This window comes from Balaenoptera acutorostrata, chromosome 13 (assembly GCF_949987535.1).
Source record: "Balaenoptera acutorostrata chromosome 13, mBalAcu1.1, whole genome shotgun sequence".
NCBI lineage: Eukaryota > Metazoa > Chordata > Mammalia > Artiodactyla > Balaenopteridae > Balaenoptera > Balaenoptera acutorostrata.
Genome location: NC_080076.1, coordinates 64,057,730 through 64,078,122, shown reverse-complemented (window position 1 = coordinate 64,078,122; position 20,393 = coordinate 64,057,730). Strand labels below are relative to the sequence as shown.

The following is a 20,393-nucleotide window of genomic DNA, read 5'->3' as shown; positions in this document are numbered from 1 at the left end:
ATTCTGAGCTGGATAAGAGTTTTAGCTTGTGGAGGGACACTGTTTAGCACTGTGGTGAGGCCTCACTCCTTGTGTTAACACAAGCATTCACCTACGGCAACATCCATGTGGCCTGTTCAGTGGCTGACGGGGCAGTTGGAGGCGAGAACAGGTGTACAAAAATAGCAGAGTGCGGTGGGATGTTTTAAAAGATTTGTCTATTTTTTTAATGCCAAGGTTTCTATAAATTGTTAGCTGGAAGAGAAAGGGACAAAACAAATCCCACCAAACTTATAAAGGGAGAAAAAAGTTAGAACCTGGAACCCTGAAAACATAGCAAAAGGTTTTCACTTGTTCATATCTAGGAATTAGGGTTAAAATAACTCGTTTCTACGACTTATCCAGTGATTACTGGCCCTGGGCTAAATCCTTTCCATGGAGCAATTTATTTAGTATTTGCAATAACCCTAAAAGGAACTACTGTGACCGTTATTTTACAGAACGTTAGAGGGTGCATAAGAGGTGCGTCTGGGATCTAAACCCTTGCAGCGTGGCTGCAGCGTCTGCACTGTAAGTGCACAGAACACTGCTAACCACTCCAAAACGTAAAAGCAACGTGCTTACACAGCGATGCAACCTTTCTGTTGAGAAATGCCAAGCCCATCTTTACATAGTCTATTATCAGGTAGGAGCTCAAGACACTTTTTATTTTTTTATTTTTTTAAATATTTATTTATTTATTTATTTATTTATGGCTGTGTTGGGTTTTTGTTTCTGTGCGAGGGCTTTCTCTAGTTGTGGCAAGTGGGGGCCACTCTTCATCGCGGTGCGCGGGCCTCTAATTATCGCGGCCTCTCTTGTTGCGGAGCACAGGCTCCAGACGCGCAGGCTCAGTAATTGTGGCTCACGGGCCTAGTTGCTCCGCGGCATGTGGGATCTTCCCAGGCCAGGGCTCGAACCCGTGTCCCCTGCATTGGCAGGCAGATTCTCAACCACTGCACCACCAGGGAAGCCCTCAAGACACTTTTTAAGGGGTTTCCCTGGTGGCGCAGTGGTTGAGAGTCTGCCTGCCGATGCAGGGGACACGGGTTCGAGCCCTGGTCTGGGAGGATCCCACATGCCGCGGAGCAACTAGGCCCATGAGCCACAACTACTGAGCCTGCGCGTCTGGAGCCTGTGCTCCGCAACGAGAGGCCGTGATAGTGAGAGGCCCGCGCACCGCGATGAAGAGTGGCCCCCACTTGCCACAACTAGAGAAAGCCCTCGCACAGAAACAAAGACCCAACACAGCCAAAAATAAATAAATAAATAAATTAATTAAAAAAAAAAAAGACACTTTAAAAAAAAACCCCAGTCACCTGGCCTTTTCCTAGTCTGGTCTGGGAAACCGATCCTCATTTGAGTTTTGAACCCTAGGATCAGAATCCAGAATCCCTGCTGGCTCACCTGGAGCGCGGGAGCGGCGCTGTTGGGGAGCAGCCTGGAGCTGGCAGTGCCAGCATCTGTCGCTAGGCAACGGCAGCGCAGCATCAGCACCACTCGCGCAGCGCACACCCACCTGCGGAGGCGAAGGGCCGCCGGCAGCGCGCTGCCAGCAGAGGGGGCGGCCGGGCGGGGAGATGCTGGGGCGGGGGACATCCTGGGCAGCAAGGAGGGTTGGGAAGGCACAAAGTTTGGGGCGAAAGGGCAAACGTAAAACAAAGTGTTTTCCTGCTCTTGTTGATGTTTAAGACAAGGTGTCTCAGAAGTCTTAGTGCATTTGACAGTTGAATTATTTGAATTTCTTTTGTACTTAGTTTTGTGAATTTTGAATAACGATTTTGAAATTTGTTTTTGTTTGAGCCCCTCTGATTGAAGTTGGCAAATGTCGAAAAGATCACAGCTGTTCTCTGGTTAGCTGGACGCAAGTCTTCGTTGATAACAATGAGAACAAAATTTGTTTCCCGTTATAAGGAGGACCTCCACAGAAATTTAATTAACAAGATGAAAAATTCAAAGGAACTTTTTCACATCACTACAGGCCTGGATCCAGGAGCTGCTGAGCCAGTTTGAAAAGTGACTAGAATGCTGTATGGCATGAGATAGGGGACATAATGAATTTAATTTTAAAAAATCAATGTTTTAAAACGTTAATAACTGGTCTAGCATTTTATACTGTAAAGGTTACTAAAGATTAAAACTGCACTCTAAGGCATTTGGAGCAGGTATATTGAAAGATTTTAAAGAGGAGGAACAAAGCAGAGTGGGAGAGGCGAACCCTCACTCAATGCAGTGACCGGGCCGAAGAAACGAAAAGCTGCGCCTAGTTTTGTAAACAAACTTGGCGGAGCCGGAGCGGGGGCGGCCGAGTGGCCGCTGTGCACACGGCCCTCGTGCTGCTTCCTGTCATTTAGCACCTTGCAGTTAGTTATTTTCTCTCTTTCCTTTTTTAGTGTCTCGGTGGAAATGGTCTGTGTGGATTATTTTCATTCTCAGCAGCAAGCTCACCCCACGACCTAATCACAACACACTTTAAAAATCTTGTGAATTTTTTTTACATTTTTAAATAGAAAAGTAGGGAAACGTTCTCAACATTCCCTTTCTGTACATAGCACTCTGCAATCAAATATTTTAGAATTTACTGAGTTAATTTCTCTTTTTTTTCCCCTACTCCTACAGCAAAGTAGTGTTAAGGAGCTTTCAGAAGTGCCATCCATAAAGGGTAGGAATGCAGTCTTTTTAACTGATGGCTTAAAAAACCCGAATAGCGAATGAGTAGGAAAGGTAGGTTAACTGTCTTTGACTTCACCCTGTGTCCAAAAACCCAGGACTGAAATATCCTCATTGGAAGACGCAACTCAGTGCCGAAGACAGGGGTTTAGTTTTGGTGTGAAGACGCGAGGTGGTCACTGAATGCATTAGAAAGTAGAATGGTGGTTACCAGGGAGTGGTGGAGGGGGAAGGGGAGCCAGTGTTTGATGGGGGCGGAGTTTTAGTTTGGGAAGACGAAAAATTCTGGAGATGATGGAGGTGATGGTTGCACGAGAATGTACTTAACCGCCACTGAGCTGTGTGCTTAAAAGTGGTTAAGATGGTCAATTATACGTTATGTATATTTAACCACAAAAAGACAAGAAAAAAATTTACATTTAGGGTCTTCATCATGTCCGTGGTTGAAGAGAGAAATCCTTCTCTCTGGTGGTTTCCCGCTATTCATTTTGAGGCTTCCGATTACAGCCACGTGACTTCAATTCCTCCTTTACAAACATCTACTGCAGTTATAGTTCTGACCAGCAGGTGGCGGTGCAGACCCTGGAGTCAGAAGGAGGCTCCAAGGGCGCCTGTAAAGCGGTGAGTTTCCATCATTCACTCACCGTAGAGCATTTTTTGAATCCGACACACACGCAGCCTTGAGATTACAAGGACGAACTCGACCTTGTCCCTGATCGCAAGCAGTTTAAACGGCTAGGAGAGAGGGGCAGACGTGCAATCAAGTCCTCGGGATTCTGTAGAGATTACAGTGGGAGCACATAGGGGTGTGTGGTCAATTACACAAGTGAAGAAAAATGTCACCTCCTTCCCTAGAGCGATGTGTGCTAACCTTTGTAAGTCACCCTTCGTCTTATTTTTAAAAAGACACTGAAAGATGCTCTGTTTCTAGTGGCTCATCTGATCAGATCATTGCAACAGCTACAAGATTATCCACACTTTGCAGAGAAGGCTGTTGGTCTGAAGGTTCCACAGGGGCCTGATGGGGGTGGAGCTCTGTCTGATCCCAAAACCTGAGCCCTTTCCAGAAGGAACTCTGACTGGTGGGGAAAAAATCGCACCGTTCTCTCTTCCAAAACAAGAAATCAAACAAGCCCACCTCCTTGCTAACACAGGCAGATTAATCTGCATATAATGACTGATGAATTAATTAACTCTTCACTCAGTTGCCTTAGCAACTGGTTTCTTTTAGAATTTGGCTCAGTTACAGAGTCTAAAGCAACAGTTTTCCTTGTAATAGAATGTCAACCTGTATATGAAATTAAACAGAACATGAACTTGCTCCATCATAGGTGGGAACTATGGGCCTTTCCCAGGAAGGTTGCACGGGCTCTTCTGAAGCTTGCGGGCTGTGAACAAGGGAGACAGAGCCTAGGGATCGTCTGTATTTCCCATTCGTGGTTTATTTGCTCATTAAGTAGGAACCGTTTGATGAATTTAGATGACAGATAAATTCAAGACTGAGGTTCAAAAGGGAGACTCTGAGCGCAAATCCCAAACCCTTAGGTGCATGAATGACAGGACGGGGCAGGTGGACAGATGCATTGAGGTGGTTACTGAGAACCAGGATTTTCAGAGAAAGAGGACGGACAAACATGGAATGGGGAAACGCAAGGAACACCCGTGGGATGGACTGGAATTGTAGTGATCGGAATGAGCTTGTGATGTCTAGAGTATGTATGTATGTGTCTGTGATTATGTGCACATACGTGTGTGTGTACACTGTACGCCTGTGCATGTGCCACACGCATCTATTCCCTTGTTCTGTCTGCTGAAAAGACGAGGCATTAGACACGCCAGTGGCGGTGAGCGCACCTAGTGCCCAGGCCTTGGTCTTCAGTATCACCCACAACCCAGAGGAGCCAGGCCTCCTCAGAGAAACGGCAGATTCCAGGGTTGGGGCAGGGGAGCCACAGATAAATCTGGAACATTGTTATGCCAGAAAGTAGGAAAGTGCTTTCAAATGCTGGGGGCACCTCCTGAGAACACAAGACCAGACAGAAGGGGCTCCCGTTTGGCCAAATCTGGGATGATTTCAGCACCAAGGTATTTAAGGACAGGAGTGACTTCTAAGCCACTGAAAAATATAGAAATACCATGTGTCCATGCCAACAACAAAGAGATAAATAAAGGGGGGGGGGAGAAGGGAACATAACATCAGTCATAGAGAAGCGAGAACCCCTCTCACTCATTTCTTGGTTCCTTTCCTTCCTGCCTGCTGGCGAGCTGGATTTTGTTTGTGTGGAGTTTATCATCGGTCTCCCCGAGTATTTATGCAGTGCTGATGGCATGGCCAGTGTTGCCCCAAGGAGTCATGACTCACGCTGTCCGGCTGCGGGTTCTGTTAGGGATGCTTCTTTATCCCCAGGACGGCCGGAAGTCAAAGTTGTCAGAAGCAGGGCAGGAATGGGGCAAGTTTTACGTGGAGAATTGATTACAGGCCGGACAAAACTAGAACCGATGGTCGTCAGGAGGCGGGGTGCCCTCCCTGGGACAGAGATGGCGGGAACAGTCGTGCAGAATGGACAGGTGCATGACCTGTCTGGGGATGTACAGCATCACACGGGCACACAGAACAATTATTCCCAGGAGATAAAAGGGACCACACAAAGGAGGCGCCTCTAACTGCCATTGGGGGATGCTGCCGCATGCAGGTGTGCACAGGTAAGGGCCCTGTCAGTGGGGTTCCCCCCCCCCCTCCAGGGCCCGCTCTGCCACTGGCAGGGCATCCTTCGCTTTCACTTCTCGCCCAGCACCACCACTCACACCTGGGAGCTCAGTACAAGCCGGTTTCCCCGCTACCCGCCCGGCGGGCAGTGCGGACCGCGGTCCGGGAGCAGCTGCTGCCCATCCATCGGACTTCCCGCGCCGCAGCGCCACCTGGCGACTAACGCAGGAACGACCGGCCGCGCGCACCTGCCTCGCCTCGAGAGGCCCTGGGTCCCCACAGCCCGGCCCCACCTTCGCTTCCTTCCCGGCTTCTTTTCTCCTTTTCTGTTTGCAATTTCTCACGTGTCAGTTAGTCAAAGCTCACAATGCGCCTATTTCAAAATACACAGCCTCCCCTACCCATTCCTTCCCTCCCTCCCCTCTTCCTAAGGCCGCTGTTTTCCATCCCCCCGATGTCCCTGTATTTCTGTGTTACTGCTGTTAAATTATCCTGTTCATCATAAACTATCGGGTTCTGTTGATTTCACATTTACGTTGATAAAACAGTGTTTCAAAGTATATTGACGTCTTAGAAAATTCCACATACCCACCCCTCCATAAATATGTAAATGTTGGTAAGGTCCATATCTAGAAACTTGGAATTAAGACTCTTGATATTGCAAGGCAATTGTACAAGGCAATTAAAATTATAAAAATGGAGGCAAAACTTGACGTTATTCACTATTGAACAGATATTCTGCAGGTTAGGGCATAAGGTGCAGAGTTACACGTGGTTAAGAACAAAAGGCTCCAGCAGACAGAATATTTAAGAAACTACTACAACGCAACAACAGAAAGACAAATAACCCAATTACGAAAGGAACCAAGTATTTGAAGACATTTCTCAAAGGAATATGTACAAATGGCCAATCAGCACACCCAAAGATGTGCAACATTAGTCATTAGGGAAATGCAAATCCAGAGCACAGGGTATACCATTCCACGCCCACTAAGACGCCTGTAATAAAAAAAAGATGGACAATAACAGGTGTTGATGAGAATGTGGAAAAATTGGAAAAACTGGAACCCTCACATGTTGCCAGTGAAAATGTAAAGTGATTCAGCTGCTTTGGAAAATAGTCTGGTAGTTCATCAAAAAGTTAAACAGAGTTACCATATGACCAAGGCATTCCACTCCCAGATATGCACCCAAGAGAAATGAGAACATATGTCCAGACAATAACCTGTACACGAACATTCATGGCAGCATTAGTCATAATAGCTAAAAAGTGGAAACACACATTTTAGCTATTATATCTACCAACTGAATGAATAGATAATAAGTAACAGGTGGCAGATCCATACGGTGGACTTTATTTGGCCATAAAAAGGAATGAAGTGCTGGTCCATGTTATATGGGTGAAAACATCCTGTTAAGTGAAAGAAGCCAGACACAGAAGACTACATATTGTGTGACTTTTTATGCAAAACGTCCAGAACAGACAATTCCATAAAGAGAGAAAGTGGATCAGTGGTGGTCAGGGGTGGCAGGGGGAGGGGTGACTGCTAAGCGGCAGGGGGCTTCTTTTTGGAAAGATGAAAATGTTCTGGAATGAGGTAATGGTGATGGTTCCACAACCTTGTGAATACGCTAAAAACCTGCTGAGCTGTACAGTTTTCAAAAGGGTGAATTTCATGGTATGTGAATTATATTTCAATTAAGAAAAGAACAGATGGCAATCTTTCTGGGTTGGAATTAAAATGCACGGCGGGACTTCCACGTTCTCATTTCTGTTTTGTCAACGACAATTTCCCATTTATTTTATGCCAGGTTCTGCCAGGTGGTGTGGAGGTTTAATAGATAAATCAAAGTGGACGTGACTCTCATAGGATATAGTCTGATCATGGATTTCAGGTAAACTTATGAATGTCCACAGCAGAAGGAAAGGTATTCTAAGGGAGTTACATATAAAATGAGCGGACACTTCCGACAGAGGGGATCAGGAAAGGCTTGGAAAAGGAGGTAACACCCGAGATGACCTTTGAAAATGGGGGAGGGGATTCCAGGGGCAGAGGACCAGGGGAAGCCAAGGAGCCAGCGAGGAGGCGGCACAGATGCTTTGGTGTGGTGGGTCCACGTGCGTGTAGAGGGGAGTGGGCCACGAGAAATGGGGGGAGGGGGACAAAGGGTACGAACTCCCAGCTGTAAAATAAATACGTCCTGGGGATGGAGGGTACAGCATGGTGACTACAGTTAACAATACTGTATCGTGTACCTGAAGGTTGCTAAGAAGTAGACCTTAAAAGTCCTCATCACACACAATTTTTTTGGTGACTATGTGTGGTGACAGATGTTAACTAGATTTATTGTGATCATTTCACAATATAGACAAATACTGAATAATTTCGTTGTACAACTGAAACTAATATAATGTTTTCTGTCAACAGTATCTCGATTAAGAAATACTAAAACAAAGTAACCTCCTAAAAAAAAAGAAAGAAAAGTTTGCCACTTGACCCTGTGGTCTTGGTCTAGAGCCTCGGTCAACCCTACAGTCCCCACCTGCTGGGGTGCAGCGGGGGTGGGAGCGAGGGGACAGGGCACCTGCCGGGCCAGCGCTTACACTTGCCTGTCACCATCTGACCTTAGCCTGACATCCACGCATTTACTGAAAAACATGCCTTCAGGCACGTGCAGGACACTGAAGACCAGCAGGAAACTTGAAGGATGAGGTCTCTGGCCCCAGGAGGTTACTGGCGTCAACGCTAAGCAAACACATGAATGAAAATGTAATTCAAAATGGGGTAAGTTCTGTGAAGGAAAGAGTTGCCCAGGGAAAGAAAAAATGGGCATCAAGTAAGGCTTCTCAACAGAGAGAGTAACAACAAAGGCAAGATGTGAAGCTAAGACGAGTTCATGCAGGTGCAAGAAAGGGGACCCGTTCTCCAGGCAGAGGGAGCAGTGGGGGGGGGGCAGAAATGGCAGTGACAGAGGGACAGAGGGACAGAGACAGACGGTGTGACGTGCCCTGAAGGGGCGGTTCTCAGTGATATTTCACACACACAGACACACACACAGACACAGACACAGGCACACACAGACATGCACACACACACAGACACATACACACACAAAGACACATGCACACACACAGACATGCAGACACAAACACACACACACACAGTCGCACACACACACACAGACACGCACACACACACATGCACAGAGACATGCACACTCAGACACACCCACAGACACAGACACACACACAGACACACACACACACACAGACACACAGAGACATATACACACACATGCGCACGTGATGGCAGACACGTGGTCGGGTCCTGAAGGGCCTCAGAACAGCCTGACATTAGGCGGGGAATCTCGTTCTCTCTCACGTCTCAGGAGAAAACGCTCCATCTCTCCGCATTAGAGGACGTGAACCGTCCAGCCCACAAACGTCACATCCTGGGTGTCATTTCCAAGATTTTAGAAATATGGCTTAAATATTGTATTTGCTGCCAAACACCAAAATATCAGTACAAAGACCAAAGAGCAAATCAAAACTCTGATGCCTGAGATCTCTTCCCTACTAGTGGTTCTGACATTTCTTGTTGAGATTTCATCTGCTCCCTGGTCCACCCCTACCAGTGTTTAAACCTCAGGACTTTAAGTGATGCCTTATGGTTTCTCCCAAGAGAGGAGAAATCCCTGTCCCTTACCTGTGGGCTCCCAAGGAAACAATTTGCCTTCGAAATGTCTAACAGTCTTTAGCTTGCAATAGTGCTTGGGATTATACATCATAAAACTCACTGTCTAAGACAGGAATCAGGAATATTTTCATTTTCTTACAGTGATATAGCAAAAATCTATGTTTCTGTCCATTTCATCACTGTAAGGAAACAGAAGAAATTATGAAGAAATCAATGTCTTTTATCAAAGATTAATGGTGAAATTAAGTTTAGAAGTAATTTTAGAAAATATTAAATGCATTTATCTTAAAATGCACCTTTGAGGTCTGGGACAAGAACAGATACCAGTTAGAAACAATGTTAAGCTCTCACTTGAGCTGTCCACCCAGAACTGTTACCAGAGCCTCTTTCCTCTGGGCTCCCGAGACTTTGTGAAGTTGGAGCCGCTGGTGAACAAACAGAACCAAGACCCGGGACAGACAGAGCCTGGCTGATGCCTCCTCTGCCTCTAACTTAGGCTGTTTGAGCTGCAATTCTATCACAGTTGAAAACAAGTGACTCTGATTTCCCTACACAGTTGGCCCAGTGAATGGCTCCCTATCAGCCTTCTGCCTTTGAGTTTCAGCTTTACAACTTCAGTTTGGGGTCCCGTTTTAGAGAGAAGATAGGGGAGAACAGAACAGAAAAGTAGCAAGGCAGCAGGGGGCCCGTTAACAAAACAGTTTATAGTTTAATGATTTCCAGTGTGGATGTTCCCGTGACGCCTGGCATCACCCAGGAGCTCAGTAAATGGCTAGAGAAGCAGTTAACCTGACCACACAGCCCCCCTTTCGCTCTGACCACACGGCAGAGAGATTAGCTTCACCACCCTTGCCCTCACTCACATACCACAGTCCCACTTCAGCGTCTGGTGTTTAATCTTTGGGATCATTAGAACCCAGATCCTACAAATGGTAAGTAAGGATCTTTGTATCACACATATTAGATTTAGGTATGGTGCAGCACAGCGGTCCCCAACCTTTTTGGGACCAGGGACCGGTTTCATGAAAGACAATTTTTCCACGGATGGTCGGGGGGGGGGGGTAATGGTTCAGGCAGTAGTGAGAGCGATGGGGAGTGGCAGATGAAGCTTCACTTGCTAGCCCACCACTCACCTCCTGCTGTGCAGTTTGGTTTGTAACAGGCTGGGACCGGTATGGGTCTGCGGGCCTGGGGTTGGGGACCCCTGGTGTAGCAAGCCATAATTTATTATCTCATTCTATAATTAGAATTGTCCCTCTTTTGAGTTTTGATCTATCCTTTTAAAAACAGCAAACATTTATTAAGCCTCTACTATATGCTAGGCACTATTTTTAAGGGCTTTATCTTAAAAAAAAAAAAAGTAAAATTTAAATACATTGAAATGCATAGATCTTAAGCATACAGTTTGATAAGTTCTCATATGTTTACACCTGTGTAATCACCGTCCCACTCAAGATACAGAACATTTCCATGACCCCAGAAAGGTGCTTCACGACTTTTTCCAGAAATCTGACCCCTGAAACTACTGTTCTGATTTCTATCACCACTGACTGGCTTGACCTCTTCTAGAATTCAGTATAAACAGAATCATAAGTAGATACTCTTTTGTACGTATACATAACACTCAAAAATCTCATCCATGTTGCTATGTTATCAGTACTTTTTTTATTGTTGAGTATTTCATTGTATGAATATACACAGTATGCGTATTCATTCTCTTGTTAGTGACAATTTGAGTTGTTCCCAGTTTTCCGCTATCTTGAATAAAGCAGATAGAAGCATTTTGTATAACTTCTTATAATAAAGGCGTATTTTCATATTTCTCCTGTAAATTCCTAGGAGTGGTATTGCTGGGTCATAGGATGTGTGTTTAACTTCATAGAAAACTACTCAGTAATTCTGGGCAGTGACTGTACAATTGTCCTTGTGCCACCAACAGAGAGTGAGGGTTTGGCATCTAGATCAGGGCTCAGCAAACTTCGGTTTGCAGCCTGTTTTTGCATAGTCTGTGAGCTAAGACTCCATTAGTGGTTGGGAAAAAAAAAATCAAAGGAATAGTATTTCATGATTTAAAAATTTAAAAATTACGTGAAATTCAGATGTAAGCATTTATAAATACAGTCTTATTGGAGCACAGCCCCACTCGTGTGCTTATGTGTGGTCTACAGCTGCCTGCATGGTGCAGCAGAGCTGACTAGGTCCCATGGCCTGCCCCTCATAGAGAGAGGCTGCTGACCCTGTTTTATATCCCGGTCAGCACTGGAACTGTGGGTCTGTAGGCCACCCTGGTAGGAGTGAACTGCTGTCTGTGGTTTTAATTTGCATTTCCTTGATGACCAATCATGCTGGCAGTGTACTGGTTTTTCACATATCTTCTTTTGTGTACTGTCAGCTCCAAGTCATTTGTCCATTTTTTTTTTTTTGGCCGCATCTTGTAGCTTGTGGGATCTTAGTTCCCTGACCAGGGATTGAACCAGGGCCCCTGGCAGTGAGAGCTCGGAGTCCTAACCACTGGACCACTGGGGAATTCCCTGTTTGCCTGTTTTAATCAGGCATCTTTTTACGTCAGTCTGTAGGATTCCTTTCTTTGTTCTGGAAACAAGTGCTCTGCAGGTGCATGCTCTGGGGATGTTTTCTCCCAGTATGGGTGGGGCCCCGCTGGGCCAAGAAATCCTACGAGGTGGTTTATGATCCCATTTCACAGATGAGGAAAGCAAGTAACTAGATTTTTTTTCTTTTTCTGGTGGTTTATGATCCCATTTCACAGATGAGGAAAGCAAGTAACTAGATTTTTTTTTTTCTTTTTCTGAAGAGGAATATGACTACTTTCCTTTCCCAGCTGAACTGGAATGTTTTTGTCTAAACCCTGGTTATTACGCTCCGGGCCTTCCCTGCCAATCCAAGCTCATTATTGTGCCCAAGCCCAAAAGGGAGCTGTTTCTTCTGAGAAAACACCACCCACCAGAGGGGGAAGTGGGTCTGAGTATTAAATAAACATCCTCCATTAGGGTGCAGGGAAGTGCATCAGACCAGCTGCGTCTCTGCCCGCCTTTCAGGCCAGACAGTACCGATCGATGGATAGCTGGTGTGCAGGACACTGTTACATTAAATTAAGAAATGATTCTAAAGTAAAGTATCAGGTACTTTAGAGCTTCTGAGAGAGAGAATTACATAACCATCCTTCCTGGCCCAGGAGGGAACGATGGACAGAAAACGGCCATCTCCCCCTGGGTTTTGCTGCTTCTTTCCAGCACATGGAATTTCCTTGTACATGAAAAGCTCTAATAGCCAATTAAGAGGGCCCAACCTCACCTTCCAGGGGGACACCATGAAGGCTGACGGGGCGTCGTGACTAGACTGTGGATGCAGCTGGTGTGGGGCAGGTGCCGGGTTTCGATGGTGGGAAATATGCTGGGCGTTCTGCTGTGCATTTGCTCCAAGTGCAACCTTAATACACCGTTTTCCGACAAACCCCTCAAAATGGAAAAAAAGAATCCCTGGTCCCCTTTAAAAACAAATCTATTCTATGAGTGTACTTCGATCTTTCGGTGACCTCCACGCGGCCTCCCTTCCTCCAGGCCCTGCTCTGTCCCGCCAGCGGACTGGGCGTGATGGCGCTGGTGCCCTTGTCTCTGCACTAGGCCACGGGGATGCCTCTCTGCTGAGCCGCCTGGGCAGGAGCTGCTGAACTCACAAGTGGGTGGCCCGAAACACGGCCCAACATCCTTCTGAACACAGGCCATCCCCACATCAAACGATGGATTAACTCCAACTTACACCCTCCTGGGCTGTGCTTCCTTCTAAGGAGAGGTGTGGGTTCAGGGTCTGTCCACACTGGCCTTGGAGGTCCATGGCCCCACCTGCTCGTTCTCACTGCACCATCCCTTGGGCCACATCTGCTTCCTGAGTCTTGCTCCACTGATTTGAAACGGGGAGCTTTGTGTCTGCAGGATGCTGGTGATAGTTTACACAACAGAGTGATATAGAAGCTGTGGCTGCATCTTCTCCCCGGGCTGTAAGGACGTTTTGTGCATGTGAGTTTAGAAAAGCCAAGGCACAGCCAGAGCATCTGGAATTTCTCCTGACTTTAAAAGCCATGGGACTGGGCTTCCCTGGTGGCGCAGTGGTTGAGAGTCTGCCTGCCAATGCAGGGGACACGGGTTCGAGCCCTGGTCTGGGAAGATCCCAGTGCCGCGGAGCGACTGGGCCCGTGAGCCACAATTACTGAGCCTGCGCGTCTGGAGCCTGTGCTCCGCAACAGGAGGAGCCGCGATGGTGGGAGGCCCACGCACCGCGATGAAGAGTGGCCCCCACTTGCCACAACTGGAGAAAGCCCTCGCACAGAGGCGAAGATCCAACACAGCCATAAATAAATAAATAAAAATTAAACTTAAAAAAAAAAAAAGCCATGGGACTACAGGAGGCTGGGGCAGGACAAGGCAGCAAACTGAAAGGGAGGTGTCCTGGGGGTCCATGCAGCTCAAGTCCACTGCACGACTCAAGAAAAGAGACATTTATCTGAAAAAAAGTGATCAAAATCTCCCAGTGGAGAACATTCTGTTTTTCTGTGACGGTACCAAGTACTTCCTCTTAGAGACACAGACAGAGGTCAAGCCAGCGTTCTGGTTTCTACCAACAGCCAAGTACAACAGAAAGGCAGCAAGTGTCCCACAGAGACTGCTTCCATCTCGAGAGATGTATTCCTGGCAGAGGAAGACCAAACACACAGGAAAACAACAGGAAATAATAGAAGGAAGCGATAAACATGAATCCTAACCACAGTTGGCCATTTTTAATTTGAATAATTATCTGGAAAAAAGGATAATATCAAATGAATACTTTTCCAATCAGAATGTAGCGAACAAGAATTTACGTCATAGTCAACAAAAAGAGGCGGAAGAACAATCAATGGCATCTACTGTCATGACTGTGTCATGACCCTATGAGCTCAGCGGCAGAAAGATTCACTTGAAGGATGGGGAACCTGGCTTCGCTTGCCATGTGTTCAGACAGATTACATATTTTGATCCCACACCCAGTCTTGTCAACTGCGTTTTGCTGGTGTTGACCTGGGGCCGCTGCCCCTCCAGCCCAGTGCTCGGCCTGCGGAAATGTCCCTTTAGCTTGGGAGAGATCCGACCGAGGTGAGACTTGGTGGCCTGTGGGCCACAGCAGGCACACAGATTGTGTTTTATTAATTTGAGCCAATGGTTAAAAATAAGGAGGTTTCAGATGAAAATGAGCATTTCCCTCTTATTCTGGAAATTCAAGACCCGGCAACACTGGGCCTGCATTCTCACAAGGTGACAGTGGGATGAAGCTAGGATGCACTGTCCCTGTTAGACTGACACCTGGTCTGGACTAAATGTCACTGTGACAGGACAGTTGGTGTTGCACTCTTGCTGCCACTGGTGGGAAGATCCAGGACACTTTCCCCCCAAAGTGTGAGTCACCTGACAATGCAACACGTCAGATATGATGCTGACACACAAGGCTGAGACAGTGTCTTTAAAGGGACAGTCTCTCAACATGTTATAAGAAACTGCTCACCGTTCAAGTCTTTAGATCACCTCCCAGGACCCTTTCACAGAATTGTTAAGTTTAAAATTTTTTCTATATATTGAGCATCTTCTGCTTCACATATCCTTTAAACACTTCTGTCCGGCTGCACAATCACATTAAAACAACATTACACTGCCAGAACTGTAGACCTTATTTGTTTTTCTCTTATTTCTTGAGACGACAATTCTCTCCTTTTAGTTATTTTAATTTGGTACATTAAAAGAAATTTGGCTGGAGTAATTTCTGATTTCTTTCCAGAAAAATGTGTGGTTGGGGATGTACTTTGAACACTTGTATGTCTGGAAATCTGTTTTCCCCTCATACTCACACAAACACTCACACACACACACACACACACAGTGGTTTAACGAGGTACCAGGTTCTAGAATCACCATTCTGTATTTTCAGATCCCTGGAAACATTGTTCTGCCCTGTTCCAGAAGTTAGCACTGTAGATAATTCTGCTTCTGATGTGTCCTCTTCCCTTTTCAGGAAACCTGATCACTTCTATATTTTTTGTTCTTTGTTACTCCAAAAAAAGTTCCTTTATGTTAGAATTCAGATATTTCACCGGATACAGCAGCTAGGTTTGTGTTGTTTTAGTTATTCGTTCTTGCAATGGGGACCCCTTTCAAAACCGAAGACTTAGTTGTTCTCGAGATCTTAAAGAAAAGTCTCACCCATTTATAAGCAGGAATCTTCCTCCATCATGGGCCGGGTTCTTTCTTTGTGCCTAGGAGGCCACAAAACTCAACAATTATTCTTCCTTATAGGTCACAAAATTGGGGTCAGAAGCCCACGGCTTGCGTTTTTTCCCCCCTTAAACTTTAAAAGCCACAAGTAGCATGAGAAACACAGGCTTTGAGAGCACAGAGAACGTCTCCGAGTTGTTCACGGGAAAGGCTGTTCCGCTTGCTGAGAAATGCCAGCAAACGACGCGGTCTGTACCTTCAAGCACCGGTGGTGGTGCGCCCATTTTCTTGTGTGCAGGTGGCACAGCGAATGCTTCTGATGAAGGAGCAAACATTACGACGGCACCAGGCCCGAACCTACTCAGTGAGACAGAAGGACCGTATCCTGGGCTGTGGAAGTTATTTCTCCAAAGGGAACAAGCCACACCCACCGACGTAAACGCCTCGTGCACTTGCTTTCACTCGCGCCCTTAGAACAAAGGCCGCCGCTGAGGAGGTGAGAGGCACGAGGCCCACTACGCGGCTGCACGCCCTGGGGATGAACCGAGGGAGAACGAAATTCCCCGGGCAGGCTCCTTAACCGGTAACAAGTGAGCCACGGGCCCGGATGACACGGTGTGGAAAAGAGCAGAGTCACCGGGCAGAGCGTTCGCGGCCCAGTCACTCAAGTGGACGCTGTCGGGTAAGAACCATTCTAGACCCGAGACCGAACCCGCGGGGCCCGCGTACGCCCCGAGGCCGGTTCCCAGCCCAGCGTGCGCCCGGCTCCGCGCCCCGCCCCACGCCCCCCGCGCCTCCCGTCCCGCGCCCGGTTCCCCGCGGCCCCCGTGCGCCCCCCGAGCGCCCCTCGCACTCACCGAGCAGCAGCAGCCGGTGAGTCCGCCGCAGGTCGCGCTTCTGCTCGCGGAGCCGGCGGTCGATGCTCCTGCTGACCCGCCTGGCCTCGCGCTCCTCCGCGCGCTGCTGGTCCGCGCGCCGCATCCTTTCTTTCTGCGCGGGGGTCCGCGCCGCGCCTGCCCCCGCCGGGGTCCGGGCCGGGGTCGGGACCGGGGTCAGGTCCGGGTCCGGGGTCTGGTCTGGGCCGGACCGCGCCCCCTCCAAGGGCGGCTCCGGGTCCCCGAAAAGCAGCGGCCGGAGGCTGTGGCACAGCCCCATGTGGGCGCGGGGCGCGGGGTTCACGCCGGGGCCCCAGCCGAGGGGCGGGAGGGGGCTGCACGCGGACCCGGCGCGGCGCTGCAGCCTGCAGGTTGGGGGGCACGGATGAGGCGGGCCCCCGGCCCCTCACTGCCCCCGAGGGCCATTCCGCGTTTTCCGCCGGTGCAGGGGGCGGCGACTGCCTCGGCAGTAGATCACCTGACAACGCGGACCTCGGGCCGGACAGGCAGCCCCGAGCCCGGCCCGGCCCCCTTACCGTAAATACCGCCGTCTGGCGCGTCCTCATGTTACCGTAAGTACCGCCCCTCGTCTCAGTTCTCGTTACCGTAAAGACTGGTGCCCGAGCCCGGTGCGCAGCCGCGGACAGTGCCGCTGAGGCCGTTTCGGTACCGCCGCCGCCCGGAGCTGCCACTGCAGCTCTTAAAACACCTCCGTGGCTGTGATCTTGGACAGTGGTCAATAGGAACGGAGGGCCAGGTAAAGGGGTGGGATGCTAGCTTTGAGATCTTGAATTCCCGGAGCACCTGCGGCGCTCTCTTCACCTTGTGGCCTTCACCTGGAAACAGCCTGGAAACAGGCTTCACCTGTTTCCTGCTCATCTTACACACGTGCACCCACCTCCGCACACTCTTGACCCCTACCTTAAACCATTACACCTTCCATCTCGACAAAGTTTCCAAATCAGGAGGTCCAAGACATAATTTTCAACAATTTCTACACTTAGTAAAAAATTGAAAACAAGTGCTAATTGTCACATACTGTTTATATTTGCTAAAAGGAGAATACGGAATTGCACACTGCGTCCTATCTTTTAATCTGCAATATAGCCCAGGGAGGAGCGGGCCGCTTCCAGACCCTGTGCCCTCTATCCACACCTCCAGTCTACCAGAGATCCCTTGGTTTTCTCCTGAATTCTCACATAATGTCCATCATCTTATAGGTCTTTTGCAACACATGAAAATTTCAACATAGCTTTTAAGAAACCTGCTATAACACGGGTTCCTTGATTTCGAGCAAAATGACATGGGATGTTGTAACTGATAGGTAAATATATCTAATAAAAATCCCGTTAATAGACCAAATTGGGCTGTTTAATGCAACACAGCAGTGGGCATTTGGAGTAAACTTTATACTTGATTAATTTTTTATATAAAAAAATAGAGATCTACAATTCACATTTATTTTAGGGCCCTGTTAATAACAAATGCCATGTAATACTTTTCACCTAATATTACGCCAAAATTTTTGCCAAAATTATAATGTACTTTTAGATCTTTTGAGTAGAACAAAGGATGACTATAGAAAATCTAACTTGAGAAGACAGAAGAAGGTTCTAAATATCACTGTCATGTGCATTCACTGACCTCCATGTATCCACTTGTTTATTAATATGTACCAAGCACACACAATTTGCTTGGCTTCCTGGTTGGTATTGGGTGAAACAAAAGACATGGATCGTTTGTAGAGAGGTGGATGGACCTAGAGTCTGTCATACAGCATGAAGTTAAGTCATAAAGACAAAAACAAGTATCGTGTATTAACACATATATGTGGAATCTAGAAAAATGGTACAGATGAACCTATTTTCAGGGCAGGAATAGAGACGCAGCTGTAGAGAATGGATGTGTGGACACGGGGGGGAAGGGGTAGTAGTATGAATTGGGAAATTAGGTTTGACATATATACACTACCATGTGTAAAATAGGTAGCTAGTGGTAACCTGCTGTATAGCACAGGGAGCTCAGCTCTGTGCTCTGTGGTGACCCAGAAGGGTGGGATGGGGGGACAGTGGGAGGGAGGTCCAAGAGGGAGGGGATATATGTATACATATGGCTGATTCACTTCGTTGTACAGCAGAAACTAACACAACATTGTAAAGCAACTATACTCCAAAAAAAAAGACGTGGGTCCTCATGGAGTTTGTACACTAGGAGGTGGAAGTATGTTCAGTCATATAAACACAAGCCAATGTGTTTGTTATATAATGCAAATTATACAAATGAGGAGAAATAGGGAAAGTCCAATTTAAATTGGGGAGGGAAGGGGGTTTGTGTATGATCAAGAGAAGGCCTTTCAGAGGAAGGGATATTTGAACCGAGATCTGAGAAGTGCATATTAATTCCTTTCTGTTATAACTTAGTTTACTATACACACTTTATCAAGTAGTATCACATGAGATGGATAACAATGTTTGTAAATTAAAGTCAGCTGAAAATAGAAGCAAACAGTACAATTTTTAAAAGTTTAAGCACATAAAATAAAATGTATATAAATGAGAATTCACTCAAATTTAATAGTTTACTTAGAAAAAGAAATAGAAGACAATATTTCCTCTTGGTACCTTACATAATAAACTGAAAAAAACCCTTACTATCCTATTAAAAGAACTCTAGGAAAAAAATGCTCTGCCCCTTGTGCCCACATTTCAGTTTCTTTCAAACACCTCTAATTACATCCTGTTGATGGAAATAATAAAGTCTATAATAGGAATAGAAAAGAGTTTTATCTGAGACAAACTGAAGACTATACCCTGGGAGACACAGATTCAAGCAGCATTTGGGTTGTGTTCCTCCAGACTGCAAAGTGAGGGTGGCTAATAAAGGAAAAAACTGGACAATTACATGAGTTGTTTGTCAGGAATGATAATTGGATCTGGTAAGAAGTGAGGCGCTTGTTAAGCCAGGATTGGTTGGGGTCTGAAGTGGTGGCATAGTTACAAGGGGAGACCTTGAGACCAGAAGGTTGCAGCTGGCAGCTGCTATCAGATTCTGTTTTGAGAAAGGCTGCTGGTGTCCTTGAGTTTGATACAGTTCAGAAAATTCAAGTTCTCAGTGAGGCAGGAATGTGTCTGAAACCATGTCCACAATGGACACCCGGCTCCATTTTGGATGCCTGAACCACAGTTACTCCATTTTGATTTTTAAATGCATTCTTGTCTTTAGTGGTTCAAGCAGATGCAGATGGACAATGCGTGGTTGACAGGCCAGGAGGCAGGCTATTCTAGTGAGCATAAAGTTCAAGCCAAGTCATGTGTAAGCCAGAATGACTTCCCCACACCTCAATATGTGAAAATTTCTTCCATCAATACTAATTATTAGAAAATTGGATTATGTGGTCTATGCGTAGGATAAATTAGAATCAAATATTTAATATTTGTATATAACTGTTAGTAAAATTTAATGTTTTTTCTTTAATCTAGATAATTTTTTTAAATTTAAGAATCACTGGGTCATAGATGTAGGCAATTTCTTTTAAATTTTATTTATTTATTCATTTTTTATTTTTGGCTGTGTTGGGTCTTCGTTTCTGCGCGAGAGCTTTCTCCAGTTGCAGCAAGTGGGAGCCACTCTTCATTGCGGTGCGCGGGCCTCTCACTATCGTGGCCTCTCTTGTTGCGGAGCACAGGCTCCAGACGCGCAGGCTCAGTAGTTGTGGCTCACAGGCCTAGTTGCTCTGCGGCATGTGGGATCTTCCCAGACCAGGGCTCGAACCCGTGTCCCCTGCATTGGCAGGCAGATTCTCAACCACTGCGCCACCAGGGAAGCCCCTGTAGGCAATTTCTAATGTCAAAGAATGATTATGAATCTGAAAATAGAAATTATGAGGGGAGTCTAAGTAAATGTAACATTACAGCATGTTGATATAATATGTAATCTTATGTATAATCTTCACTGCTGCAGGTAGGATTTTTCCATTCTCAATCCGTCTTTCTCTGAATTTCCTTTTGAAGAGCAAATAGTTATGATGTAGTGAAAGATTATGTCTAAGGTCTTTGTGTGGATATCGTGTTTAATTGATGAAAGTGGCACTTTATTATTGCCATTTTTGCATATTTTGACACTGTTCCATTGGAAACATAAGTAAACTTGTAGGAAAGAGTTAAGGCCAATT

The 20,393-nt window shown here is 46.6% G+C and overlaps 1 protein-coding gene across 1 annotated transcript in view; it reads right to left on the bottom strand.

Moving 5' to 3' along the window:
* The window catches only part of GNAL (G protein subunit alpha L), a 90,340-nt gene extending 73,670 nt beyond the window's left edge, over positions 1 to 16,670 (bottom strand). Inside the window, exon 1 of the mRNA XM_057527188.1 lies at positions 16,205 to 16,670. Coding sequence (XP_057383171.1) covers positions 16,205 to 16,502 — 298 coding nt within the window. The 5' untranslated portion in view covers positions 16,503 to 16,670. The remainder of the gene's footprint in view (positions 1 to 16,204) is intronic.
* Between the last annotated feature and the right edge of the window lie 3,723 nt (positions 16,671 to 20,393).